General features: G+C 35.7%; 1 protein-coding gene across 1 annotated transcript in view; it reads right to left on the bottom strand.

Moving 5' to 3' along the window:
• Positions 1-7,045: 7,045 nt before the first annotated feature.
• The window catches only part of LOC107599618 (kinase suppressor of Ras 2-like), a 94,573-nt gene continuing 76,478 nt past the window's right edge, over positions 7,046-25,140 (bottom strand). The window contains exons 16-22 of the mRNA XM_016291270.1: positions 24,832-24,887; positions 23,952-24,312; positions 21,816-21,912; positions 20,787-20,920; positions 12,815-12,949; positions 7,485-7,614; positions 7,046-7,231 (exon numbers count right to left, since the gene is read on the bottom strand). Of these exons, the coding sequence (XP_016146756.1) occupies positions 7,085-7,231; positions 7,485-7,614; positions 12,815-12,949; positions 20,787-20,920; positions 21,816-21,912; positions 23,952-24,312; positions 24,832-24,887 (1,060 nt within the window). The 3' untranslated portion in view covers positions 7,046-7,084. The remainder of the gene's footprint in view (positions 7,232-7,484; positions 7,615-12,814; positions 12,950-20,786; positions 20,921-21,815; positions 21,913-23,951; positions 24,313-24,831; positions 24,888-25,140) is intronic.

The raw sequence follows: 25,140 nt of genomic DNA, 5'->3' as shown, positions 1-25,140 counted from the left end.
TTTTCAGCATTTACTAGTTACCATATCAACATTATGTAGAGAAAAAAGTGCACCAAAATTCAAACGTTTTTTTGAAGATATCGCTGAACATTTATTTTACCATAGCAAAATTATATTTCTGGCTTAAGTAAATTTTTCATCCCAGTTTTTATTACTCATTTAAAATGAGACAAATCTGCTATTATTTTAATCTCCAATCTGTCATTTATCAGTTTAGATTACTTTTTAATGCTTCGCTAACTATCAGAAGACAGTAACCGGTTTTAAATTCCAGTTGCGCAGATGGGGCATGTTGTAACACTGCGTTACAATGTGCCCTGCCGTGCTATTCTATGACATTAGCGATGTAATTCAGACTATTTACTTTAATAAATTTTAATGATAAACGACGAGAAACAGGAGAATAAATACTGACAGTCAATGTTTAATGTTAAGAAATAATTATTTCAATGTAGGCCTAAAGCATTTTGGCTCGTTTATGTGGGACGTCCCAAGCATGGTTGCAATGTGTTCATTGTCAAATTCCAAAATCAGATTATTTAAAAAAATAAAAAAAAAACATTATCTTATTTGAAATAAATAACTATTTTATTTTATTGACAAAATATTTTAGTTTGTCTTGTATATTTTTTTCATTCGATCAGATAAGATTTTAAGCTGTTATATGGTCATGTTACAACGTGCCCCTCTGATGTTACAATGTACCCCACCTATGGGGCATGTTGTCACATTTCACTTCCAATTTTTGAGGGTAAATAAAGAAAAACGTATACACTGTAATTATGAAACAAAGCAACATATTTGTAGTAGACAAGTGTGAAATTACTGTGGATAAAAAAAATTATACTCTGAACCCCATGTGGATTTACACAAACTGAGAAAGTCAAAAAGTGTTACTTTGTGCCCCGCTCTCCCCTACTTTTCAAAACTTTGGGGTTGGTAAATTTCTTTTTATGTTTTTGAAAGTCTCTTATGCTCACCAAGTGTGCATTTATAAATGTAAATACAGTAAAATAGTAATATTGTGAAATAAATGTTTTATGTTTTACTGTATTTTAAAATGTAATTTATTCCTGTTATGTCTACGCTGAATTTTACTCCACTCTTCAGTGTCACATCATCCTTCAGAAATCATTCTAATATGCTGCTATTTTCTTCACTTTTGTAACATTATAAATGTCTTTACTGTCACTTTCGATTCATTTCTGGTTCTATTATACATTTGCGATGCATCATACTTTTTTACTTCGTTAAATAATCAAGTACACAGTCTTTTGCCTGTTTTCTTATTTTCTAATAGCTTTCATTTCAATCAGATATGGTAATGTGATTAATCTCAGAGCTGGTTGATTTGGTTCAAGGCCCTATTTGAAAAATTATTTGAAATCTCTATGGAGGGAATGAATGGGTAAAATTCCTCCAGAGTCATGGCTGCTGAAAAAGTCACTGTTGCATTCAATTGTTCAGATAAACAGGTGCCTCATCCGCAAAATTACTCCATTGTTTGAATTAATGTTTCGGTTTCAGATTAATCATACAAACAGAGCAAATGTTTGGAAAGCTACACAGGGAAATCATGCTACAAATAGCTTGTCTTTGCTCAGTAAACCTGTATATTAAAGTATTTTAATATAAAAAATTACACACTTCACCTTTAATGCAACTCCTGAATGGCTGTGATGTTGATAGTAGACATGTTTGTAATGGAGGACAGATATTGACTTTGTGTACACAGATTACGAAGAAGATGCAGCCTCTTTTTAAAACCTAAATCAAAATCTAACCAAAGGTACCGGCCATATTCTGCATAGACTAACAAAGAAAGGGCTCTCTATACTGAACTCAGTCCATCGATCCTAAGTATCACAGGAAGCCAGCACCAAGATTTCCTGATGTGACTGATTATTATTATTCTTCCTTCTTCTTCTTCCGCTCTTAAGTCTATGGCAGCCCACAGAACCGCTTGCAGGAAAGTTATGAAATTTGCTACTCTCAGCAAGGTTGCTCACTAGGTTTTTAGGCTAGAAACAAATTCATATTAATATTTTCTGTTCCTTAATTTACAGTACACTGTCAGTAACTATCAGCCCACTCTCAGCTGTAAGGATCTTCTCATCTGAGCTCAGGAGAGTTAGTAAACTTTGCTCTCAGGTAGGTTCTTCATAGTAATTTTTTAGTGTTTTTAGAAATTGGTTGAATGAAGATTTACACATTAAAGCATACTCTACACAAGTATGTGAATGCAAATCCTTCATACATGAGCTCTATTTCCCATGTCATTGCATTTAAACATTGCACAGCACTGGTAGCCACCTCCTCAGCAAGCGAATGCCTCAAGGGGGCGCTATAGTGGCCACTAAGGCCTTGTCACATGACATGAATTTCTAAATGCATTCAACTCTAAGGCAGGGGTGTCCAACCCTATTCCTGGAGATCTACCTTCCTGCAGAGTTCAGCTCCAACCCTGATCAAATGCAACTGAATCAACTAATTAGGATCTGAAGGGGCACTTGATAATTACAGACAGGTGTGTTTGATCAGGGTTGGAACTGAACTCTGCAGGAAGGTAGATCTCCAGGAACAGGGTTGGGCACCCCTGCTCTAAGGAGTGAAGCGTCAAAGTTAAGCATTGTAACAGGATTTGAAGTTCAAACAATATCAATTATGAATGATTTCCACAGAACTTTGCATGGCAATGATGCATGGCAGAAAGTCAGATTATGATTATGTTGAGAGGTGCATCAAAACCCTAACACGAGTCATGTGAAAGGGAATTTAGTGTAGAACCAGCTAACATTCTCAGAACGTTGGCTAACATTCTGGCAAGATTCTCTCAAAGTTACAAGCAAACATTCTTACAGTAACCTTAATAGAATGTTTGTTCATAGTTATCTGGTCTTTAATAATGTTCTCAAATTGTGAGCACAAAAACATTAACACTTTTTTTTTTAGAAACGGTTTGGTTGGACATTCATCTTTTTTTAAATAACATTTCCATTTTTGCAAAATGATAAAACTGAATGTTCTCATAATGTTCAAATAACCAACCAAAAAGTGTTTAAAAATTAGAGAATGTTCAGAGAACATTCAGACATAACTTGTTCATAACTTAATGGGAATGTTAGAAAAATGTCCTTGGAACATATTTTTGTCAGCTGGGAACTATCTTCTATTATGGTCTATGGAAAATCTTGTTGATCATGTATCTTGTTGATCATGTAACGTATTGCAATAAAGTTGTTTTTCGCCGCAGTAGTGCCAAAATGCAAACTCATTTGGACTGTGCATTTGCAATGCTTCGGCCACAGGATTTGCGTTTGCATTTGTGCACTTGTGTGGAGTATGTTTTGACCCTTTGACCCTAAAATACACACAATAAAACAATACGCAAGACGAGACAATAAAAGTCTGCGTCAGCATTTTCGTTGTCATTGCTAGTGGATCTCCAGCCTGCTGTGCGATTCAATATTACTCTCTTTTATCACTTATCTTTGAATCTAACCTTTTCTCATTCTCACAGCTCTCTTCTTTTTTGGCCCAAGTTCGTGACTAATCAGCACAAGCTCAGTGAAGTGTGTGCGATGAGTGAAACCAAGGTTTAAAAAAAAAATACATTTTTTTAAGCCAATTTAAGTTACAATCACTGTTAGGTAATCTGTTTTGCATTGACACTTAACTAATTGTACTTAGATGAGGCATTATATGTGTTCAAAATAATTTATTATATATTATAATTTTGAAGCATAATACTTACATGCTAATTTTAATCGTATTTTAAATTAAATATTAATATTAATCCACAATATTTAAAAATATATTTGTAGTGAGTTTCAGGCTTACCTAGTTTCCCATTTTAAACAGTGATTTGACCTAATTAAATTCATCAGCTGAGGGAAGGATTGGGCGCAACAGGAGCAGATCATTCTCTCATTAGGAAGACTAGCCAATAAAGATGTGATATTTGACATTTGCAGTCAGGTGGTGTCTTCAGCCCAGATCCTTAAAGCGATAGTTCACCCCAAAATGAAAATTGTATCTCTTATCATTCCAAACACGTATGATTCACTTTCTGCTGTTACCATGGAACAGAAAAGGTGCATAAAGAGAAAAAAAAGACCAGTATATTATTCAGAATTCACTTTTTGTTTACAAGGAACATATACGAGTTTTCATGAGACAGCGTGAACTGTCTCTTTAAGTACACAAAGCTGTTAGCTCTGTATGTGGAGCCTTACCGGTGTTTTGGAAACTCAGTTGAATTAAAAAGTGATAGATCAATGGTTTTAAAAGGATAGTTCACCGAAAAATTTAAATGTCATAATTTACTCACCCTCACTTTATTCTGCTGAACACAAACAGTTAACGGTGGCCATTGACATCTATAGTATTGTTTTCCATTCTCTGGAAGTCAATGGCTACCATCAACTCTTAGGTTACCCACATTTTTCTAAATATCTTTGTTTGTGCTCGACAAATGAAAGAAACTCATACAGGTTTGAAACAACATGAGGGTGAGTAAATGATAACAGAATTTTCTTTTCTTTTTTGTGATCTATCCCTTTAACCTGTTAAATCATGTTTATCTCCAATCAGAATAAACCACGTCTATGAAGTTTTAGGATAAATTAGATATGAATCTAATTTGCAAAATGTTTAAAACGGACATTTTGTTCATTGTAAATTTATCAAGTGATGCAGTTAATTATTTATAAATATTTATGATGCAGTTTAGTCCGTTTTTTTGTGGTTGCACAAAATTGTTATCTTAGTTTAAGCTAAAGATAGTAAAGCTTTATTCTGTTCCTGATCCAACTCGTTATAATAATTAAAATCAAATCATTCTTTACTTACAGTAACTACTTTCAGGTTTAAAACTTTTACATAATGTAATATAGATTTTTTTATCAACATAAAACGTGAATCATGACAAGGAGCAAAAAGAAATGACGAACAAAAAACAAAAGTCCAAAATCAACACCTTTTTATTTTCATATATTTTCATAAAGGATGAGTGCAAAGAAAGAGCTTGTGATGTGTACCAGTCGCAAAGCCATGGACCATAAGGCATCAGTAAATACAAGCTTTATATATATATACTTACAACAAATACATAATACAAAAACTCAGTCATGGAGGCCATCAAAGAAATCTGCGAAGACGTGCACACAATATAAGAAAAGAAACGTAAACCAGAGCGATGGAGAAGTGTTGATAATGACCACTGAGTAAATGCATGGATGGATAGTAAGAAAAAAGGAAAAGAAAACAACAACACGCACACATACACACAGAAAAATTCATACATTCATAATGGAGCAGAAATATAATAGATGACAATGAGGTCGGATTGAGATTGACAGCAATAGATTATTAAGCAAAATCTACAGCCTGTTAAACAGGCCTGATATGGAAGCTGCTAATAATGGTTGTTAATAAGACCCCATCATCTCACGATTTCCCATCAGTCCCAGTGTTAAAACACTGTCCCGACACGTCCTTGTAGCCCCGTTTCAAAAAATATAGAAACATTATAGCACAGTTATTTACTTATAGGTTTAAAATTGTGCCTTACTAGGCCTGATACAGACTTTAAATATCATTTTGTATTAGTTTCTCACATACGTCGTCATTGTATTTAGTCACAGCTTGTAAAACTACTATGTCTGGTTCTGTACACGAGGGGACAAATCCCCTAAAAATGTTTTCATGCATGTAAAAACGGTCGACCGTACAAATATAAACGCCCACTTAACAACATCTGTATTTTTGTGATCCTAAAATATACTTGAGCACTTCAAAAATAACAGCAGCAACAAGTTTGTGAGCACTGGCACTGTTTATGACCCAAAAACCATGGCTTTACAAGTGAGCAGATTGTCTGTACCCAGAGTGCATGGTGGAGAAAGCGAGATAGCGGTTCGGTTTAAGCCATACCTAGCTAGCGACACCAACCTTCACACTCATTTTGACATGATCACCGTTCCGTGTTACAACATGGACACTCCAGAACTTGCAACATGCAACAGTCACATTAATGAGATGTGATTTAGAATAATATACAAATGCCGCCTTGGTGAATAGTGCACTATTACTCATGGTACTCTATATTCTCTACAATACAACAATGTGTAGCCTAGTACAAACAACGCAAAGCTTTAAATTACGCTAAAACATTCGTAAGTATGCACTGATGAGAAAAGTTTTGTAAGTGTGATAGATACAGTCTGTTATGTCTATCCCTTTTTCTTTGTAGGCTCAGGAATAGCAGTTTACTCCCAGGTAATTCTGTTTTTGTCACAGTTAGGCATGATACAATTCAAGTGTCGATTATATAAATACGTGCCTCGAGTCGCGGCAGGCACGTTCAATTACGGCGCCATTGCACAAACAACGCGTCTTTCTATATAGGCGATGCTGACCACGCAAGTAAATGAGTGACGGCTACAACGCGACAGAAAGGGAGAAAAAGTCTTCACATTCTTGGAATACTCCCTGCGTTACGGTAAAGCTTTGTGATCGGAAAATTCAGACGACAGGATGGAATTCGGAGAAACACTGATACAGCGGGAATGAAAGAAAACAAACAAGTGTAGAAACAACTCCAAAGGGTACATTTGTCAAAATCGAAAAAATAAATACATTCATCCAATGACTATATTCAAAAAACAATACAGACAAAAACTCGAACAACACTAGTTTCAGTTGTTTATAAAAATGCATTGCAGAGGTTCAACGAAAGTAAACAACATTCACTGAAAGTGGACTCATTCAAGATAATGAGAAAAAAAAATCACAAGCAGTTGATATATGCAAAACAGATCAAACATACATTTAGCAACAAAAAGAAGAAGAAAACATCTCCCTTTCATGACCAAATGATACACCAGAAAATACTGTGTGCTCTAAATATGCTAAATGATCACTGCGTTTAGGAAACATCGCTAAATACAGCAGAATACATGCACCATCCAGTAGCCAACTCTCTCAGTCACGCTGACTGACTCTATTTTAATGTTACCTCATTGGTTTGTGTTTTTTTTTGTATGTTTATTTTATAAACAGGTGTTTTTGAGTTTAGCTTAGCTCATTTCACATACTCAGCTGATTTCCAGAAGTGTACTGGGTGAGACAGGCGACGGTTGCGTTTTGGGAGTTTCTCCAGTAGTTCCACGAGCTTGGAGAAGATGGGCCGCTCTTCTTGTTCATACGCCCAACAGAACAGCAGGATGTCCTGCACGGGAAAGAAGAATCTGATCAAGTATGAAGTTCTAATTTGACATGATATAAAAGCCAGTCAAGCATCCATCTTTTCCATACAAAATAAAGTGAATGGCCTCTTTTGGAACTGTCATGCTCAAATGAAAAAAGCACAATAAAAGTAGTTCATATGACACATACACTATATTTGACAGCTTTGTGTGAAAAGTCATATATATTTATATAGTCTGGACCCCAGAGCCTTTGAGGAATATGTGAATACTCACAGATATCTCCTTGCCCATGCCGATCTGAGTAAGGATGGGCTTCATTCCACTTCCCACCTGCCAGATAATGACTTCAGCTGGCTGATTCTTAAAGGGCCACTCACGTGCATGGAGCTCGTACCAGATAGTGCTGAAAGATACAACACACATGAGTGTTAGTGTGCATGCATGCACTGGTTTCTCTATACTTGTGAGGAACAAATGTCTAAAAATGTTGTCATTAATATAATAAAAAACCTTTTAAAACAAATAAAAAAGGTTTGTAAATTGGCTAATGTCTTTAAATATGTTTTTTAAATAAAACGTGAAGAACTTTTAAAAAAGGAAATGTTATATGTATAAATGTGAGTATGAGTGTTGATTCATTTTACTTGTGAGGGCAAAATGTCTGAAGATACAGTAGAGATTTAAAAATACAGTAAAACTACTAAATACAAAAAGTTTGCAAAGTGGCCGAATAATGTCTGTACTAAAATTATTTAAATTAAATAAAATGAATACATCTACAAATCCTAGTAAATGTAATATACTTTAATAAGTTTAAAAAAACATTAAAAAAACGTATTTAAAATATTAATGTATATATACTTTTACAATTTTAATAATTTAATAATATATTTCTGAATGCCCTGACAGAGTATTTAGAAGGAAAAAAAAGTCAAAAACAAATAAAAAAAGGTTCATAAAAATATTTTAAATATAATAAATAATTATTTATATAAATAAAAAATAAATTTGTATATATAATAAATCTATCAATCTTAAATATAACTGGCATCATTTAAGAACAATAGGAGTTCTTTTACAAGTATTTGTGTACAAGTTTACGAGTCTGTACTTGTTTTGCTATACCTTTGAGGGCCAAAGTTCTGAAAATGTCCCTAAAATAGTAAAATCACTGAATAAAAATGTTTTGTAAATGGGTCAAATAATGCATTTATTAAAATCTTAAATTATGTCAATAGATCTTAATTATAGTTTGTTTAATTTAGGAAGAACAAAAAGTCAGATGGCACTCCTCACAAGTATGTCACAAGCATAAGCTGCGTGTGTGTGTGTGTGTGTGTGTGAGCACGAGGACATGTGAAGAGTGCCATGGGCCTCCCTGAGGGGCCACAATACAGCAGTTCATAAGCTTTAAAACACTTCTGGTGCACTACGTCACTTTGCTTTCTGATTCAGTTAGAAGTCATTCAAGATAATTAATAAATGACTTTGAGGTGCTGTTGACTGCTGAAAAACACAATATTCTGCTCTAAAGAGCATACTCATGTTAAAGTTTACTAAACCGTGCTTAAGAGCTAATTAACAATCATTGAATGGAGAGCGCCACTGAAAAGCCCAATCATCCCAGCTCTGCAATTTAAAACCAAAAGTAAAACGTGCAGCTTGGTGAGATTGGTGAGAAAAACAAAATCGGTGTAGTTGATATTTTGAGGCTTTTGCAATACACAGAAGGGGAGAATTCACTAAGAACTGCATTTGAACCCAATGATACAGTCTTAGGCTATGTCCACATTAATTCAGATAAATTTGGAAATGCATCTTTTTCTCTGTGTTTTGGCCTTTCGTGCACAACGAGACCGTGTTTTTGTCCAGTGAAAACTAAGCCCTTTGAAGATGTTCTCCCAAGTGAAACAATTTTAAAAGAAGTTTTCGCATTGTAGTGTGGACTGTGAAAACAGAGGTATTCGGAAATATACCCATGTATATCTATGGATGTACCGGCATTGTTGTGCCTGCCGTTTTATGCATTTAAAGGTCAGTTTGGAAGAGCAACCTTTCAAAAAAATGCTTAAACACACTAGACATTTTTTTAATATATCCATATAATTGTAGATGTAGCCTTTAAAAAAAGCTCTTTTGGTGTTGAAGGTTCCATGAAGAACATCCACGGAACATTTCCATTCCACAAAAGGTTCTTTGTAGTGGAAAAGGGTTCTTTAGAACGATCACTGAATGGTTCTTTGGGGGAAATGGTTCTTCTGTGGCAAAATTTGCAACCTTTATATTTAAGATTTGCATGTAAAAAATGCAATTTGCACAACACATTTCCAATCTTGCAGGCTCTTTCTTAAAGGGATAGTTCACCCAAAAATACAAATTACCCCATGATTTACTCACCCTCAAGCCATCCTAGGTGTATATGACTTCCTTCTTTCAGACGAATACAATCAGAGTTATATTTAAAAAATGTCCTGGCTCTTCCAAGCTTTATAATGGTAGTGATTTGTGTTTGATATTTTGAAGCAAGATGATGATGTAGGACATAGGCGTAGCGTAACACAAATGCATTGATTAGCTTCAGAAGGCCTTTATTAACCCCCCGGAGCCGTGTGGAGTTCTTTTTATGATGGATTTATGCACTTTATTTTGCTTCAAAATCTCTACACCCATTCACTGCCATTATAAAGCTAGGAAGAGCCAGGATATTACTCCAATTGTATTCGTCATATACACCTAGGATGGTTTGAGGATGAGTAAATCATGGGGTAATTTTCATTTTTGGGTGAACTATCCCTTTAAGGTTGGAATGTATGACTTTTACCCAGATTTTTGTCCCCAGTTTACAGTCTGGACAAGTTGATGCTAGTTGCCGAAAATCAGAGCCAATCTACAGATTTGAGTTGACAGACTTCATAAAATATTGCATAGTGTATGATGGTCACAGACAGATTTTTTTTTTAGCTTCATACTATGATTCAATATTTTGAGCTGATTTTAGAACACACAATGTTTTCATTTGTCATGTACCTCCTAACAACAAGGCATGTGTTTGTTGTGTTCAGAACGACTTGAAAGTCTAGTGTGTGATCAGCAGCATATACAATCAGAGTTATATTAAAAAAATGTCCTGGCTCTTCCAAGCTTTATAATGGTAGTGAATTGTGTTTGATATTTTGAAGCAAGATGATGATGTAGGACATAGGCGTAGCGTAACACAAATGCATTGATTAGCTTCAGAAGGCCTTTATTAACCCCCCGGAGCCGTGTGGAGTTCTTTTTATGATGGATTTATGCACTTTATTTTGCTTCAAAATCTCTACACCCATTCACTGCCATTATAAAGCTAGGAAGAGCCAGGATATTACTCCAATTGTATTCGTCATATACACCTAGGATGGCTTGAGGATGAGTAAATCATGGGGTAATTTTCATTTTTGGGTGAACTATCCCTTTAAGGTTGGAATGTATGACTTTTACCCAGATTTTTGTCCCCAGTTTACAGTCTGGACAAGTTGATGCTAGTTGCCGAAAATCAGAGCCAATCTACAGATTTGAGTTGACAGACTTCATAAAATATTGCATAGTGTATGATGGTCACAGACAGATTTTTTTTTTAGCTTCATACTATGATTCAATATTTTGAGCTGATTTTAGAACACACAATGTTTTCATTTGTCATGTACCTCCTAACAACAAGGCATGTGTTTGTTGTGTTCAGAACGACTTGAAAGTCTAGTGTGTGATCAGCAGCATCGCTAGGAATTCTGGGCCCCTTGCACTGATTTTTCTAGACACGCGAGGACATCGTTCTGGGCCATTCTTAATCTATGGGCCCTATGCACTCTGTCCTCCTTTTCCCTCCGGTATAGTGACACCCCTGTATGTGATCCTCAGTTGTTTAGTGTATGATGCACTCATATGCACTCATCTACACCGAATCTGGACATACACTCTTAAAAATAAAGGTGCTTCACGATGCCATCGAAGAACCTTTTTGTCTAAATGGTTCCATAAAGAACCTTTAACATCTGAAGAATCTTTCTGTTTCACAAAAGGTTCTTTGTGGCGAAAGAATGTTCTTCAGATTATAAAAGGGAAAGAAAGAGATGGTTCTTTAAAGAACCTTTGACTGAATGGTTCTTTGTGGAACCAAAAATGGTTCTTCTATGGCATCGCTGTGAAGAACCTTTTGAAGCACCTTTATTTTTAAGAGTGTATGCCCAGTTTCTCCATCATTTGATCATCATTTGATGAATTACCGCTGCCATGATTGCTAAAGAACATACATAAACCTGCCTTTTTAAAATAAAAATACATTTACCACCCACCGAAAGCAAAGTCGATAGTGCCAGGCAGATAGTGCTGAATAATGCATACCATAATTAACCAAATTTAAATAGAAAGTATGCACGTTTGTGCTGCAAAGAATGACAACGACTTGTGGGTGGTTAGTGAAAAAGGCCATTTAGTGAATTCGCCCCTGATTTTTAGCATAACGTATTGTAAAGTTCACTCCGTATATACAGATAGCATCTTAAAAAGTCCATAAAAAAGAACATGAGAGGATTACGTGCATAAAATATCCCACAGCTGCTGCGAACTCTCTGCCGCATTAAAACACGGCGCTTGCAGAGAACAATGGAAGTGAAAAGAGGACGCAGAAGGGACAATAGGAAGAACTGCTTTGGGGTCACCTCTAGGTAATGTCCCTTTAGTGTGACCAGCTGGACAGCTTGCGTGGGTGCTGTATTTGGCTCCCATAGAATGACAGTGTGACAGAGCCTCCATATGGAGAGAACAGCTGAGGACGCAATTGTGTTAGGACCCAACAGAGCAGCATTCCTTCATTTCATCAGCCATCCATCCATCCATTCTTTTATTCATTTGGCCTACACTCTCACTGCCTCTGGAAAGGCCCGGGTCAGGTAGAAATAAGTACAGATGGAGGTTCAGTTCTGCATGCTGCCTCATGTGAATACAATCTGATTAGTGGAGGCTGAGCACTGAGCGAATCAATTTTGTGATAATACTCATCCTAAACGGGCCATATTCTAGATGTTTGTATTATTGTGAATTTATGATTTTAAATTGTATTTTTCTTTCCATTTGATACTATAGCTGTATCTTCTTATGGCCACTGTACCAGTTAAAGGAATCCATTTAAATTTTTAGTAAAAGCATTAATAATTTTTAACTAATCCCAAACCTTTTAAAATTTTGTAGTGTATATATTCTATTTTATTATGTAAACCCAAACAATCTTATTTTTGTTAAATATTTTGCTTGAAAAATTGAAAAATGTAATCTTTCAAATAAATGCCTCTTAGTTTGATATTTTCTATCTAATGCAGTGCCATACGTTGCAACATGCAATATGTTTTAAGTACTATACCTAATGAAATGTGACTATATTTTAGGTTTTGTATCAAAAAATTATTACAATCTCCAAATGCTGACACTATGAGGGCACATGAACTGTGGAGAGAAAAAGTCATAGGCTTATTTCTGTAAATAAAATTCTGTTGGTCCCCTGAGTGACAAAGGCAGAGAAGCAGTGAGGGGTGAAAACACTGGTGCTGAGAGGGGGACAGAGAGGGACCCACCCAAAGGCAAAGACATCAGACTGTTTGGAGAAAGGAAGCTGGTTTTCTGCAGTCTCGGGGGAGAGCTGACGGATGAGCTCAGGAGCGAGATGACACAGCCAGCCGCTTGGGATCCGCAGCTTATCCTTTCTCCTACTGGAGAGAAAGAGACACACAGAAGACGATGAAGTTTAAAACATGATCAATCACAACACACAAATCATTTTTGAGTTCGATTTATTTGTACCACACAAAAGGTCAGAAAACTAACTAAAAGATCATTATAGTGACAATTCTGTCCAAGAAATACAATAGAGGGCAAGCAACTATTAGTGAAGACGATGAAGTTTAAAACATGATCAATCACAACACACAAATCATTTTTGAGTTCGATTTATTTGTACCACACAAAAGGTCAGAAAACAAACTAAAAGATCATTATAGTGACAATTCTGTCCAAGAAATACAATAGAGGGCAAGCAACTATTAGTCTCCCATAGTCAGACTATTGACATACAGTCTAGTCCACAAATGAGACCTCTTTTTGAACTTGTTTCCCCCTAAAAAGCAATGAGACCAAATGACGAGCAAATGGAGGGTTTTGCTATATTCTCTGTTTTTCAAAATGTTCTCCTCAGACAAATAATATAGAATTTTCATATTCTGTAGATTTCAGCAATTTCTCAAACTTTGCTCAGATTTGTCAAAGTCTGCAAGCAAAAGTCAAAGATTTCATGAACTCGAAACATTTCTTATAAAATTGTCCTAAATGATCGGAGCTGCACAATTCACCATCATTTTTTGTAGATCTATACTCTTATTGTTTTTTTTTTTGACAGTTTATGTCTATATTTATTTCTAAATCTTTTTTTTTTTTAAATACAATGTTGATATTTGTGACTATGTTCCACAGAAACTCTACAACACGTTTGAAAGACTGAATGGCAAGAAACTCAAACTACGAGCTGTTTTTTTTTCTTCTTCTCAGAAGTACACAATGTAGCAGAGTCTGGGAACTTGTAAACACAACTTTGTTTCCCACCGGACCGATTAAAAACCTGTGAACCCTCTACAATGATAAAGTAGTCGCCTCCTTCTCAAGTGTCAGACATGGATTTAAAAGTGGTCTATCATTGACAAACATAGAGCTGTTTCAGCTTGGCTGAGTCCCTGATCCAAGTAAAAACGAATTCACTCACCCATGATTCTGTAGTATATATATATATATATATATTTGTCAAAGTCTGCAACAAAAGTCAAAGATTTCATGAACTCGAAACATTTCTTATAAAATTGTCCTAAATGATCGGAGCTGCACAATTCACCATCATTTTTTGTAGATCTATACTCTTATTGTTTTTTTTTTGACAGTTTATGTCTATATTTATTTCTAAATCTTTTTTTTTTTAAATAAAATGTTGATATTTGTGACTATGTTCCACAGAAACTCTACAACACGTTTGAAAGACTGAATGGCAAGAAACTCAAACTACGAGCTGTTTTTTTTTCTTCTTCTCAGAAGTACACAATGTAGCAGAGTCTGGGAACTTGTAAACACAACTTTGTTTCCCACCGGACCGATTAAAAACCTGTGAACCCTCTACAATGATAAAGTAGTCGCCTCCTTCTCAAGTGTCAGACATGGATTTAAAAGTGGTCTATCATTGACAAACATAGAGCTGTTTCAGCTTGGCTGAGTCCCTGATCCAAGTAAAAACGAATTCACTCACCCATGATTCTGTAGTATATATATATATATATATATCTCCAAACCAGGGTCGAAAATTAAAGGGCTTACGAAAAAATGCCATCAAAATGAACAAAAATACCCCCCAAATAGTGGGGACAAAAAGCATTTCTTTATTCTTTTCTTTACTCCCTTAACATGCTATGTATACATAAATTCATAATAATATTAATCATTTATAATAATAATAATAATAATATAATTATATTAATTTATAATGAATTTTATACCATTTAAATTTGATAAATAATATATTTTCAAATAACATTTTTTATAAGCAACAACCTATATAATTATGCACAGTCATATTTCATTTTAATAAATGAGATCAATCTATGTAACTTAAAAATATAAAAACCGGGTATGGTTTTATATGGTTAAAAAAAAAATATATATATATATATATATAGATATATATATATATATATTCAAACTCAGGAGCAAATATTGCCCCTTAATTAAAATAAAATAATAATAGTAATAATAAACACTGCTTCAGACTAAGAAACAATAACAACAACAAACTTTTGTTACATTAGATGTTATGTTACATCATGATCACAAAAGACAGAGAGAGGAAAAAAAGGGCTTCAACAGCATTAAAACCACTATTGCCTGAAATCTGGGCGGCCCATCAGACTGCCCAGAGTAAATTTCCAATGACTTCATCTTTCAGAAAGACTCAAACCCACACAAACCTTCATAAACAAACCTTGACATTTCATGATGCTTCAGTGTGAGCGCGTTCAGAGCCTCACTAGCCTCTCGTACCTGCTAGATGATGTTGCCTTACATGGATGTGGTATTTCAAACAGCACCAAATCCCAGAATAATCAGATCTTATTACAATACCCAATCAGGTCCTGAGTCATAATACATAACTAATGTAAAATTGTGTTATTGAGAGCCAGACTTGTGCTTTACAGATAAACAATTCATAATTATGTTAAAGCCTGCACGTCCCTGATGGTCTGAAAAAAAATGTGCCGCTCCCAAATACTATCCCTTCTTCCTAATAACTCCTGATAATAATTCACATGGCTGCGGAGGTGTAGAGGTGGGCTGATCAGAACGACAACAGTGAGCCGATCCAAGAGACTTGATCAACAATGACTGCAATGTAAACCTGTCGCTGTGGAGACGCCGTCTTTTTCCCGGTAATTACTGCCAACATATGTAAACACACTTGTGCGAAATCAGCCTCATAATCAGATGAACCGATGGGTACGAGTGTTTGTAATATTGCTCCATCGGGGATGTTGATTTACTGCTTGCAATGCCAATGAAAACATTTTCAAAGAGGCGCGACACGCAAACACGAACGGGACAAGTGCCAAAACAACATCAACATCATCACGGTCATCAGCAGTGGCAAACGCTTCATGTTGCCCAAGATAATTTACTCTCATTTTCAGCACTTTCAAAGCCAAAGACTTCATTAAACATCTTATTACACAAATAAACATAAATTCATAAAGTCAAATTTCTTAATTAAAAATTGTGTTTCAGGGCTGTTGATTGACAAACGCAAGAACTGAATACTGTTAAGACAATGCTTAATCTCACTAAACTTTTCAAGATCACTTTCAGAAAAAAACAAGAAAGAAATGTTTGCGTATTTATCATTTATCATATGCATTTATCACATTTCCCTCAATCTCATTACTATAGTGCTGAAAAAAATTATTATAAAAGGTAAAATTATAAAATAATATAGTTATTAAATGGCAAAAGTGTGTTTACATCATTGCAGTATTAAATTAAATTAATAATATTTTTTGTTCTGATTTTTCAATGCAGTGTCATATACTGTACAAGGGGACATGTCCTCTTATAACCCTTCCCTTTTCCCTAAGAAACATATTCAGAACTGATGACTGATGAAAGATATATGAAGTATATCACAGCTTTACAAAACAAATCAAACGTCTACTGCTGTTCACGCAATTCAGCGGCCTTGCCTGGAGGAAGGAATATCTTTGAGTTCATTCGGCCATAAAGAAGAGGATGTCTTCATACATCGCAAGAGAGCAACAAAACGCATACATCAGACACCCTTCTCATGGATTTTCCTGTTCAAAGGAGTGTGGCGGAGAAAGGTTTCTTTTAAGTCTTTGTCTCTTGAAGGAGACAGGAATATATATATAGACAGAGGTCTAAATCTGTAAAGACTGTGGTATTCAATTAAGGTAATGGAGGAGATGTCATATGCAGAAAAGATGGCTGTTCAATACTTCAGTACTGATCTGAGAAAGACTTTGTGCTTTTTCCTCACGTTGTGTATTATGACACCCAATCACAAATCATTTTACGCCAAAAGCCTCATCCACATCCTATATACAGGCGGAATTGAATTAAATACTTGGAGAAAATGGCATTAAAACATAATTAATTGAATATTCGTAAGACTGAATATTGATTCGGGATTTAAACTGAAATGAAGTAACCCTAAGGGCAAAGCGTGGTCAATTAAATGGATATTCACCCAAAAATATCAGTCAGAATTCACTCATCCTCATGTGAACGGAAACGCTCCTAGCTGTACAAGCTCGATTTCATGCATTGCTGCTTTCTGAAATGTGTAACATTAAAGGGATAGTTCACACAAAAATGAAAATTCCATCATCATAGTTATTTTTTGTCCATACTCTTATAAACAAAGTTTCTTTATTGGCATCTATGGTTCCATGAAGAACCTTTAACATCCCTGGAGCATTTCCATTGCACAAAAGGGTCTTTATAGGGAAAAAAGGTTCTTTAGATTTGTAAAACATTTTTCACACTACAAAAATAAAGTTTTTTTTTTTAAAGAACTGTCCACTGAAAGGTGGTCCAAAAATTGTCTCATCACTGTGAACACCCCTTTTTGGAACCTTTATTTTTAAAGACTTCCTGTAGTGAAAATCAAGCTTTTAACATTGTTTACATGTCTATCTGCTATTTTTAATATATGCTTAAAGACAAACCACATGCAAATTCATCAGTCAAAACCATTGCTGAGCATTTTCTCCTTAAAATTGCACCTTCTGCAAAGACAGTCTCAAATATATGGTTTGAAACGGTCTGTTTCCTACCCTCACAAACATGTAACCAATCACGTCAACCTGCTGGGCGGGGCTTTGCATATCATTAGTAAAGCGTTTATACGTTAGGATGTTGATTTTTAGATGGTAGCTTTCTGAGATGGTGAATGGGAACATGGTTTGTGTGACATTAGCAAAACATTCTCGCTGTTTGATAAAGTAGTGAAGCCAAAAGCTAATGATATCAATTAACGTTACGTTTCCAATGTTGTAAAGAGCAATACATAAAATGCATTACCATTCTGATACATTAACTTGTAGATGACCCTGTATAATTAACCCTCTTCCTCTTCTTCTTGAGAATCCCCCTTTAAAATAATCACATTTTGTTGCTTTGCAGCCTGAAATCAAGATGGACACAGTTTCTGTTTTATCCAGCTGTATTTACTCAGTGCAACTTATAGCACCCAACTGAAAGATACAACACCAACATGTCAGAATAAATAAATAAATAAAAACCAGAATCATTGAGTTTGAAAAAGGATCACCCCCTCCTAAAAATGACTTGTAAACTCAATCAGGTGTAGCTAATCACCTTCTCAATGGCACACAAAGCCATTTGACCTTCAACTGTGATCAACTGTGGTCATTTTGTGGATGTTGATTTTTAGATGGTAGCTTTCTGAGATGGTGAATGGGAACATGGTTTGTGTGACATTAGCAAAACATTCTCGCTGTTTGATAAAGTAGTGAAGCCGAAAGCTAATGATATCAATTACCGTTACGTGTCCAATGTTGTAAAGAGAAATACATAAAATGCATTACCATTCTGATACATTAACTTGTAGATGACCCTGTATAATTAACCCTCTTCCTCTTCTTCTTGAGAATCCCCCTTTAAAATAATCACATTTTGTTGCTTTGCAGCCTGAAATCAAGATGGACACAGTTTCTGTTTTATCCAGCTGTATTTACTCAGTGCAACTTACAGCACCCAAATGAAAGATACAACACCAACATGTCAGAATAAATAAATAAATAAAAACCAGAATCATTGAGTTTGAAAAAGGATCACCCCCTCCTAAAAATGACTTGTAAACTCAATCAGGTGTAGCTAATCACCTTCTCAATGGCACACAAAGCCATTTGACCTTCAACTGTGATCAACTGTGGTCATTTTGATCAGCTCAGCAAGAAAAGAGCTTTCCAGGAGAATTTCAGTCCTTGGTAGCGCAACTGAAGCAAACAATCAACTATGGGTGGCAAGGCACTGTCAAAAGATCTCCGGGATAAAGTTGTGGACAGGAGATGGATACAAAATAATTTCAAAGGCTTTATCAATGCCTAGAAGCACAGTGAAGTCTATTATTAAGAAGTGGAAGATATTTGTTACAACACAGACCCTCCCTGGATCAGGACGTCACTCCAAACTGGATGGAATCCAAGAGCTGGAGGAAACTGGTCAGAGAGGCGACCAAGATGCCTACAGCAACTCTGAAGCAGCTGCAGGAACTTATGACAAAGAGTGGTCATTGTGTGCATGTGACAACAATATCACAAATTCTCAAGAAAAAAAGCCATTCCTCAAGAAAGGCCACATGCAGTCACGACTGAGCTTTGCCAAAATGCATCTTGAAGATTCTGAGGCAGATACATACGACTGAATTATTTGGCCTCAATACCAGACGATATGTCTGATGAAAATCCAATTCAGCTCTCCATCCAAATAACAGCATTCCTCCAGTAAAGCATGGAGGTGGTGATATCCTGTTATGGGGTGTTTCTCTGCAGCGGGGACTGGAGCACTTGTCAGGATAGAAGGAAAAATGGATGGGGTGAAATACCGTCAAATTCTTGAGGAAAATCTGCTGCCCTCTGCCAGAAAGTTGTCAATGGGAAGAAGGTTTACCTTCCAACATGACAATGACCCAAAGCACACAGCAAAACTGAGCACACGGTGGTTGAAGGAATTGAACATCTGTGGAATGATCTGAAGACTGCAGTCCACAAACGCTCACCATCAAATTTAACTGAACTTGAGCAATTCTGCAAAGAAAAGTGGGCAAATATTGCAAAGTCTAGATGTGCACAGTTAGTAGAGAAATATCCCAACAGGCTAAAGGCTGTAATTGAAGCAAAAGGTGTTTTTTTTATTTTAAAGGGGGGTGATTATTTTCTATACCCACTGTATGTGAACTCTTCTTTCTATCTAAATATGAATAACTGGTTGACAAAAGCAACCATTTTCATCTATTCATATTTTTGCAGTGCATTGAAATTAGATTGCTAAAGGGAGTTTCCACTATAAAAGTTCCTGAAGTCCTGTCAGTCGTCTGTGTTATGATAACAACATCTGCTGCTACTTCAACTCACTGAAGCAGACATTTATCAGGAACCATAAGAACACTGAAAGTGAAACTGGATTTAGCACTGTAGCCCACACTCTAATAATTATAGGCTTTGGTTTTTAATAAGCAGTTCTGAAAGTCATTATGGAATTTAAGGACACTATTAATGGCCTGCCACATGTATAGTGTGATGGGTTGTACATTTGTCACTCTTCTACTGGAGACACAGAGAGAAAGGTACATCTTTGTACCATATTTACCACTAAAAGGTGCATAGTAGTACTGTAAGATACATACTGTATCACAACTCTAAGGTACTAATATGCACCTTTTAAGGGTACAAAGTAGTGCCTTTAAGGGTACTGCTTCCAGCGAAAAACTGTTGTACCCATAAAGGTACAGTTAAAAAAGTTATTACTTTTTTTTCTGGCAGTGTAGACAGCATTTTACAACATCACAAGCGCACTCCTGAAGTGAAGGCTTTTTCAAAAGGTAGGCCGCAACATCATGTTGCCTCCTAATTTTGGCCAATATCGAAGGCAACATCAGATGTGTCCTTTTGAGAGCAACAAAAATTATTTCAAAATGAAAATGAATATGAGAAATTAATTCAATGATTAATTCAATGACAAAATGTATTGATACAAATATTGTAGTTCAATATAACAAAAACTTACCCAATATTTTGTTTTCTACAGGTTTTTATGTTTATTAGACTTCAGTGTTAGCTTATCAACAGCAATAATTTAGGAGACTTTATTTAAAAATGTAAACTCATTCGATGGCTGACACTGAAAACGTTTCTACTTAAAGAGAAAAGAATATCATTACTTGAAATTGCTGGGAGTTGTGTGTTTGTGTGAATTTGGACCTACCTGCCTGCTTGTAGAACACCAGATATTGTGAACAGGCCAAAGTCGGTGATGACCACTTTCCCGTTGTCATAAAATACATTCTTGGATTTCATATCTTTGTGAAGGATCCCTTTGGCATGTAGGTAGCCCATGCCCTGAAAAAATGGTGTTAATGTAATTAGGGATACATGTTTTTGGTCTAATACTAATTTTATGTCTAGAATTTCTTTTCTAATTCGAAGTCTAGTTGAAAATTTTCTGAAAAATACTTTAATTATGATTTAAAATGTGATTTTAAGTGTTGTTTGTAGGGCTGCAGAGTTTGATGTAGAATAATAGATTATACTGTATATGAATATGACTATAATAATAATAATAATAATACGTAGTAGTAGTAGTAGTATTTTATTATGATTTTTACTATTACTAAACAAAATAAGAAATATAACTACTATAATATTTCACTGTAAAATAAAACAGTTAAGTATTTAATATAAAAAAATAACAATACAAATATTTTTTTACAGTACAGTTGTAAAATAGTAAATGTTATTGTTGCAATTACTAATATTTATGAATTTCTTCATTTTTAAACATTAAACCATATATCTTTTATTTTGGCAGGATTGGTGCATGTTCCCAAATTGACGCTATAAGCGTCCCAAACTCCGAGCAGATGGAGAGATGAGTTTGTGTGGTGTGGCAGCGAACTGAGCTGCTCTGAAACACTAAAAGCACTGAACGATGAGCTGCTCACTTATAAAAAAACTCAGTGCTGTGCTTCACTCTGAAACATGCTCTGCATGTATTTAATTAAATTGCAGCCTTTGTGATTTAATAATAATCATGTGATTTCTGTTTTATTCCATTTAATTGTGCAGCCCTAAATGTAATCATATGCTGTGTATGTGAAGGAACAGTACATGTACAAGTAGATATAAAGGCTTCCCAACACTGACATGTTTTCCAAAATGACTGCTATACACGTGAATCAATTTTAGCTGACATTTAGCGAATTCATCACATTGACTTCACATCAATTACTCTTACCTTCACCATCTCTTGTGCAATTTGTCTAGTCTTGTTCACGTCGAGAACGACTTTTGCATCTCGAATCACTGAGTAGAGGGTCCTGCCCTTACACAAACTACAACAGAAGAACAAAAAACACATATTAGACATCAGCAGCAACCATAACATCAGAATATATCCAGCTATTTTTCAGCTGTGTGTGCAGATTGTGGCTTTTTAAAACAATCTTTGCAGAAATAAAGAATAGCATTACAGGTTTATGCAGATTCAGTGTATAAAACAACTCACTCAAATATGAATCAAATATACATTTCACTATTTTTACAATTCATTGGCAAAAATACTTGAAGCGCTAAAGGTAAAGGCAATCTGAATAAAATGAAATAATATCATAAGACTGATTATTGATGTCTATAAGAGTACTAACTGGTATTGGTCATAATTAAGGTTGCAATTATGAATGCATTTAACAGTATATAAAAAAATGAGTGCAATTTAGCTTGTTGATGAAGAACACCAATAAAGCCTGCCAGAAAATACAACTCATTTAGCTGGTTTATGAACTCGGCAGGCTTGTGTTTCCCATCATTCTCAAAGCCAGCACAAGTCAAAATAAAATATAATGAATTTTAACCATTTCATTTATTGTGCCGCCACCGAGAATGATGGGAAATGAAAGTAGGGGTTGTGACTACCTAAAGCACAAGAGTAATGAAAGGTCATATGATGAGCATCTATCCTAGCATCTACCCTAGTGCAACCTGTGGTTAAAAGCTTTGCTTTAGATCACAAGGCTAAAAGTTCACAGATCACCCCTCATTTAAACCTACAACCTACATTTTCATATAACATATGTTAGGACAAGAATGATGCATGTTCATACTTCAGCATGCTGTTCTGAATTTACATCCAAGCAAACTTGAGCACTGTCACTTGGAGGACTAATGATGCTGAGTGAGCCATGAACTTCACCTCTGCAGGAATGAGGAGAAAGACACCCCTCCAGCTCCCTGACATCTGAGCTTCTACGGTGCCACCTGACAAAAACATCTGCGTTTTTCCCCGGGCTGCCCTCTTCCTTCATTTATACATATTCATAATGCCATCAGGGTACGAGGCCCATTTTTAGCATCACTCTGGCCTTTTGGCCTTCTACAGTGTGCAAATGCTGAACTCTGTATATATGCCGTCAATACAGAAATGTGTCGCGTACATCACGTTTCAACTGTTAACACTAATAATGTCAAGACAGACTATTCCAAATAATGACAGGCTCTGACATTCTGCTGCAATTGTTGTACACACTGCATTTGTGAGCAAAAATCCGAACTTTTATTCCACACTGCAGGGGTGATACGAAAAACAATGAAAGCATAATCACTCACGACAATGCGAAGACACACGATCAATATTTTTGTCAATATTTATTTATTTCCCTTATTTATTTTTAGGAAAGAGGGTCATTTCTAACAACTATATCTCAATTAGTTTGTTTGGGCCTGCTGATTAAGGACTATGAATAAAACCATTATGACTTTTGTCTGTGTTAATAAAAATACACAAAATCATGCACTATAATTAGTGAGGAGTAGACATAACTATACGTTTACCAGTTTTTTGCCAAATGAAAAATATTTGCCAGTAAGGTCAGACAAATAAGCAAATTTTACAATTTGTTTACATTTTTACTGGAAATTAACTTAAAAGATACTGAAAAAGTCAGAACTATGTTTAAATATTGGCTAATATATTATTATTCATTATATAAATATATAATGTTATATTTTGTGTGTGTTATATTATTAATATTAAAATTGACAGACAGAGACAGACAGATAGATAGATAGATAGATAGATAGATAGACAGATAGATAGACAGATTTTTGTGGCCCGAGGAAGGAAATAATATTGGCCATCTCCTGTTCAGACAGGATGCTAAAGAGTCAACTTTAAGAAACATTCATGAAGCTGGAGCTGTGGAGCTTACACACATTTGTGTGGCCCGAGGAAGGAAATAATATTGGTCATCTCCTGTTCAGACAGGATGCTAAAGAGTCAACTTTAAGAAACATTCATGAAGCTGGAGCTGTGGAGCTTACACACGCACCGGAAACACTGAGCTGTGGTCCCTTACCAAACTCTATTCAAGCTTACCTGGTGATGATGGCCAAATGAGGGGGTCTCATACACGCTCCCATGAACAGGACCACGTTTTCATGCCGCGTGTTCCTGTACGCCATCACCTCTCTTTTAAATGCTTTCAGCTGTTCTTCATTGTCTCTTTCAATGTCAATTAGTCGTATGGCCACTTCTCCATGCCAGCGTCCATGATAGACCTGTCCAAAGCGGCCTTTCCCGATCAGCTCTCCGATCTCCACCTGCTCCATGGGAATGTCCCACTCCTGCAGGAAAATGCTGGTCTGGCTGGCCTTACGAGGAAAGTTCCGTGCGGACAGGAGGGAGAGATTCATCTCCTCAAACTCATCCGCTGAGCCCTCGGCCTCATCGTTGCCTTAGAACAACAGACAGATAGATGAATGGATGGATGGATGATAGGTAGATGCATATGTGGATGGATGGATAGAGTAACAGAAAGATAGACAGAGAGACAGACAGAATGATATATATAATGATGGAACGATAGATAAATAGAATGGTAGAGCGATGGAACCATGGAACGACAAACCGAAAGAGGGATGGAACGATAGAACAACAGACAGACAGACAGACAGACAGACAGACAGACAGATAGATAGATAGATAGATAGATAGATAGATAGATAGATAGGATGTCAGACAGAGAATGGCAGATAGACAGATAGATAGAATGAAAGAATGGTAGAGCAATGGAACCATGGAACGATAGAACAAATGATAGAATGATGGATAGAACGATAGATAGATTGAAAGAATGATAGATAGATAGACCGATAGATAGATAACCATGGAACCATGGAACGATAGAACAAATGATAGATAGATAGATAGATAGATAGATAGATAGATAGATAGATAGTTGCTATAGAAGCAGGATGACTCACATCAGATGTTGGTTCAACCTCAATTTGTAGCAAGGGACTCACTTTGGTACTGTGTGAAGAGAAACAGAAAGTGTGTTTGCTCAGGGAGGGTCATTTACCTCAGCAGAACGAACCAGTGTTTCATTTTCAAAGACCTATAATCTAATTAAAATCCATTGTTTACTTTATGCCATCTGAAAGGATCACATAAAAAATTCTGCTTGTTCGTCTTCATATTTTTAGCTTGTACAAAAGCTGTTTGCACAAGCTCTGCTTAGTGAGCTGCCTACATTTAACATCCTAAATGTAATGTAACCTCACAC

This window comes from Sinocyclocheilus grahami, unplaced genomic scaffold, assembly GCF_001515645.1.
Source record: "Sinocyclocheilus grahami isolate Dianchi unplaced genomic scaffold, SAMN03320097.WGS_v1.1 scaffold269.1, whole genome shotgun sequence".
NCBI lineage: Eukaryota > Metazoa > Chordata > Actinopteri > Cypriniformes > Cyprinidae > Sinocyclocheilus > Sinocyclocheilus grahami.
The sequence above is the reverse complement of the archived record's forward strand: the minus strand, read 5'-3'. Positions and strand labels throughout refer to the sequence as shown.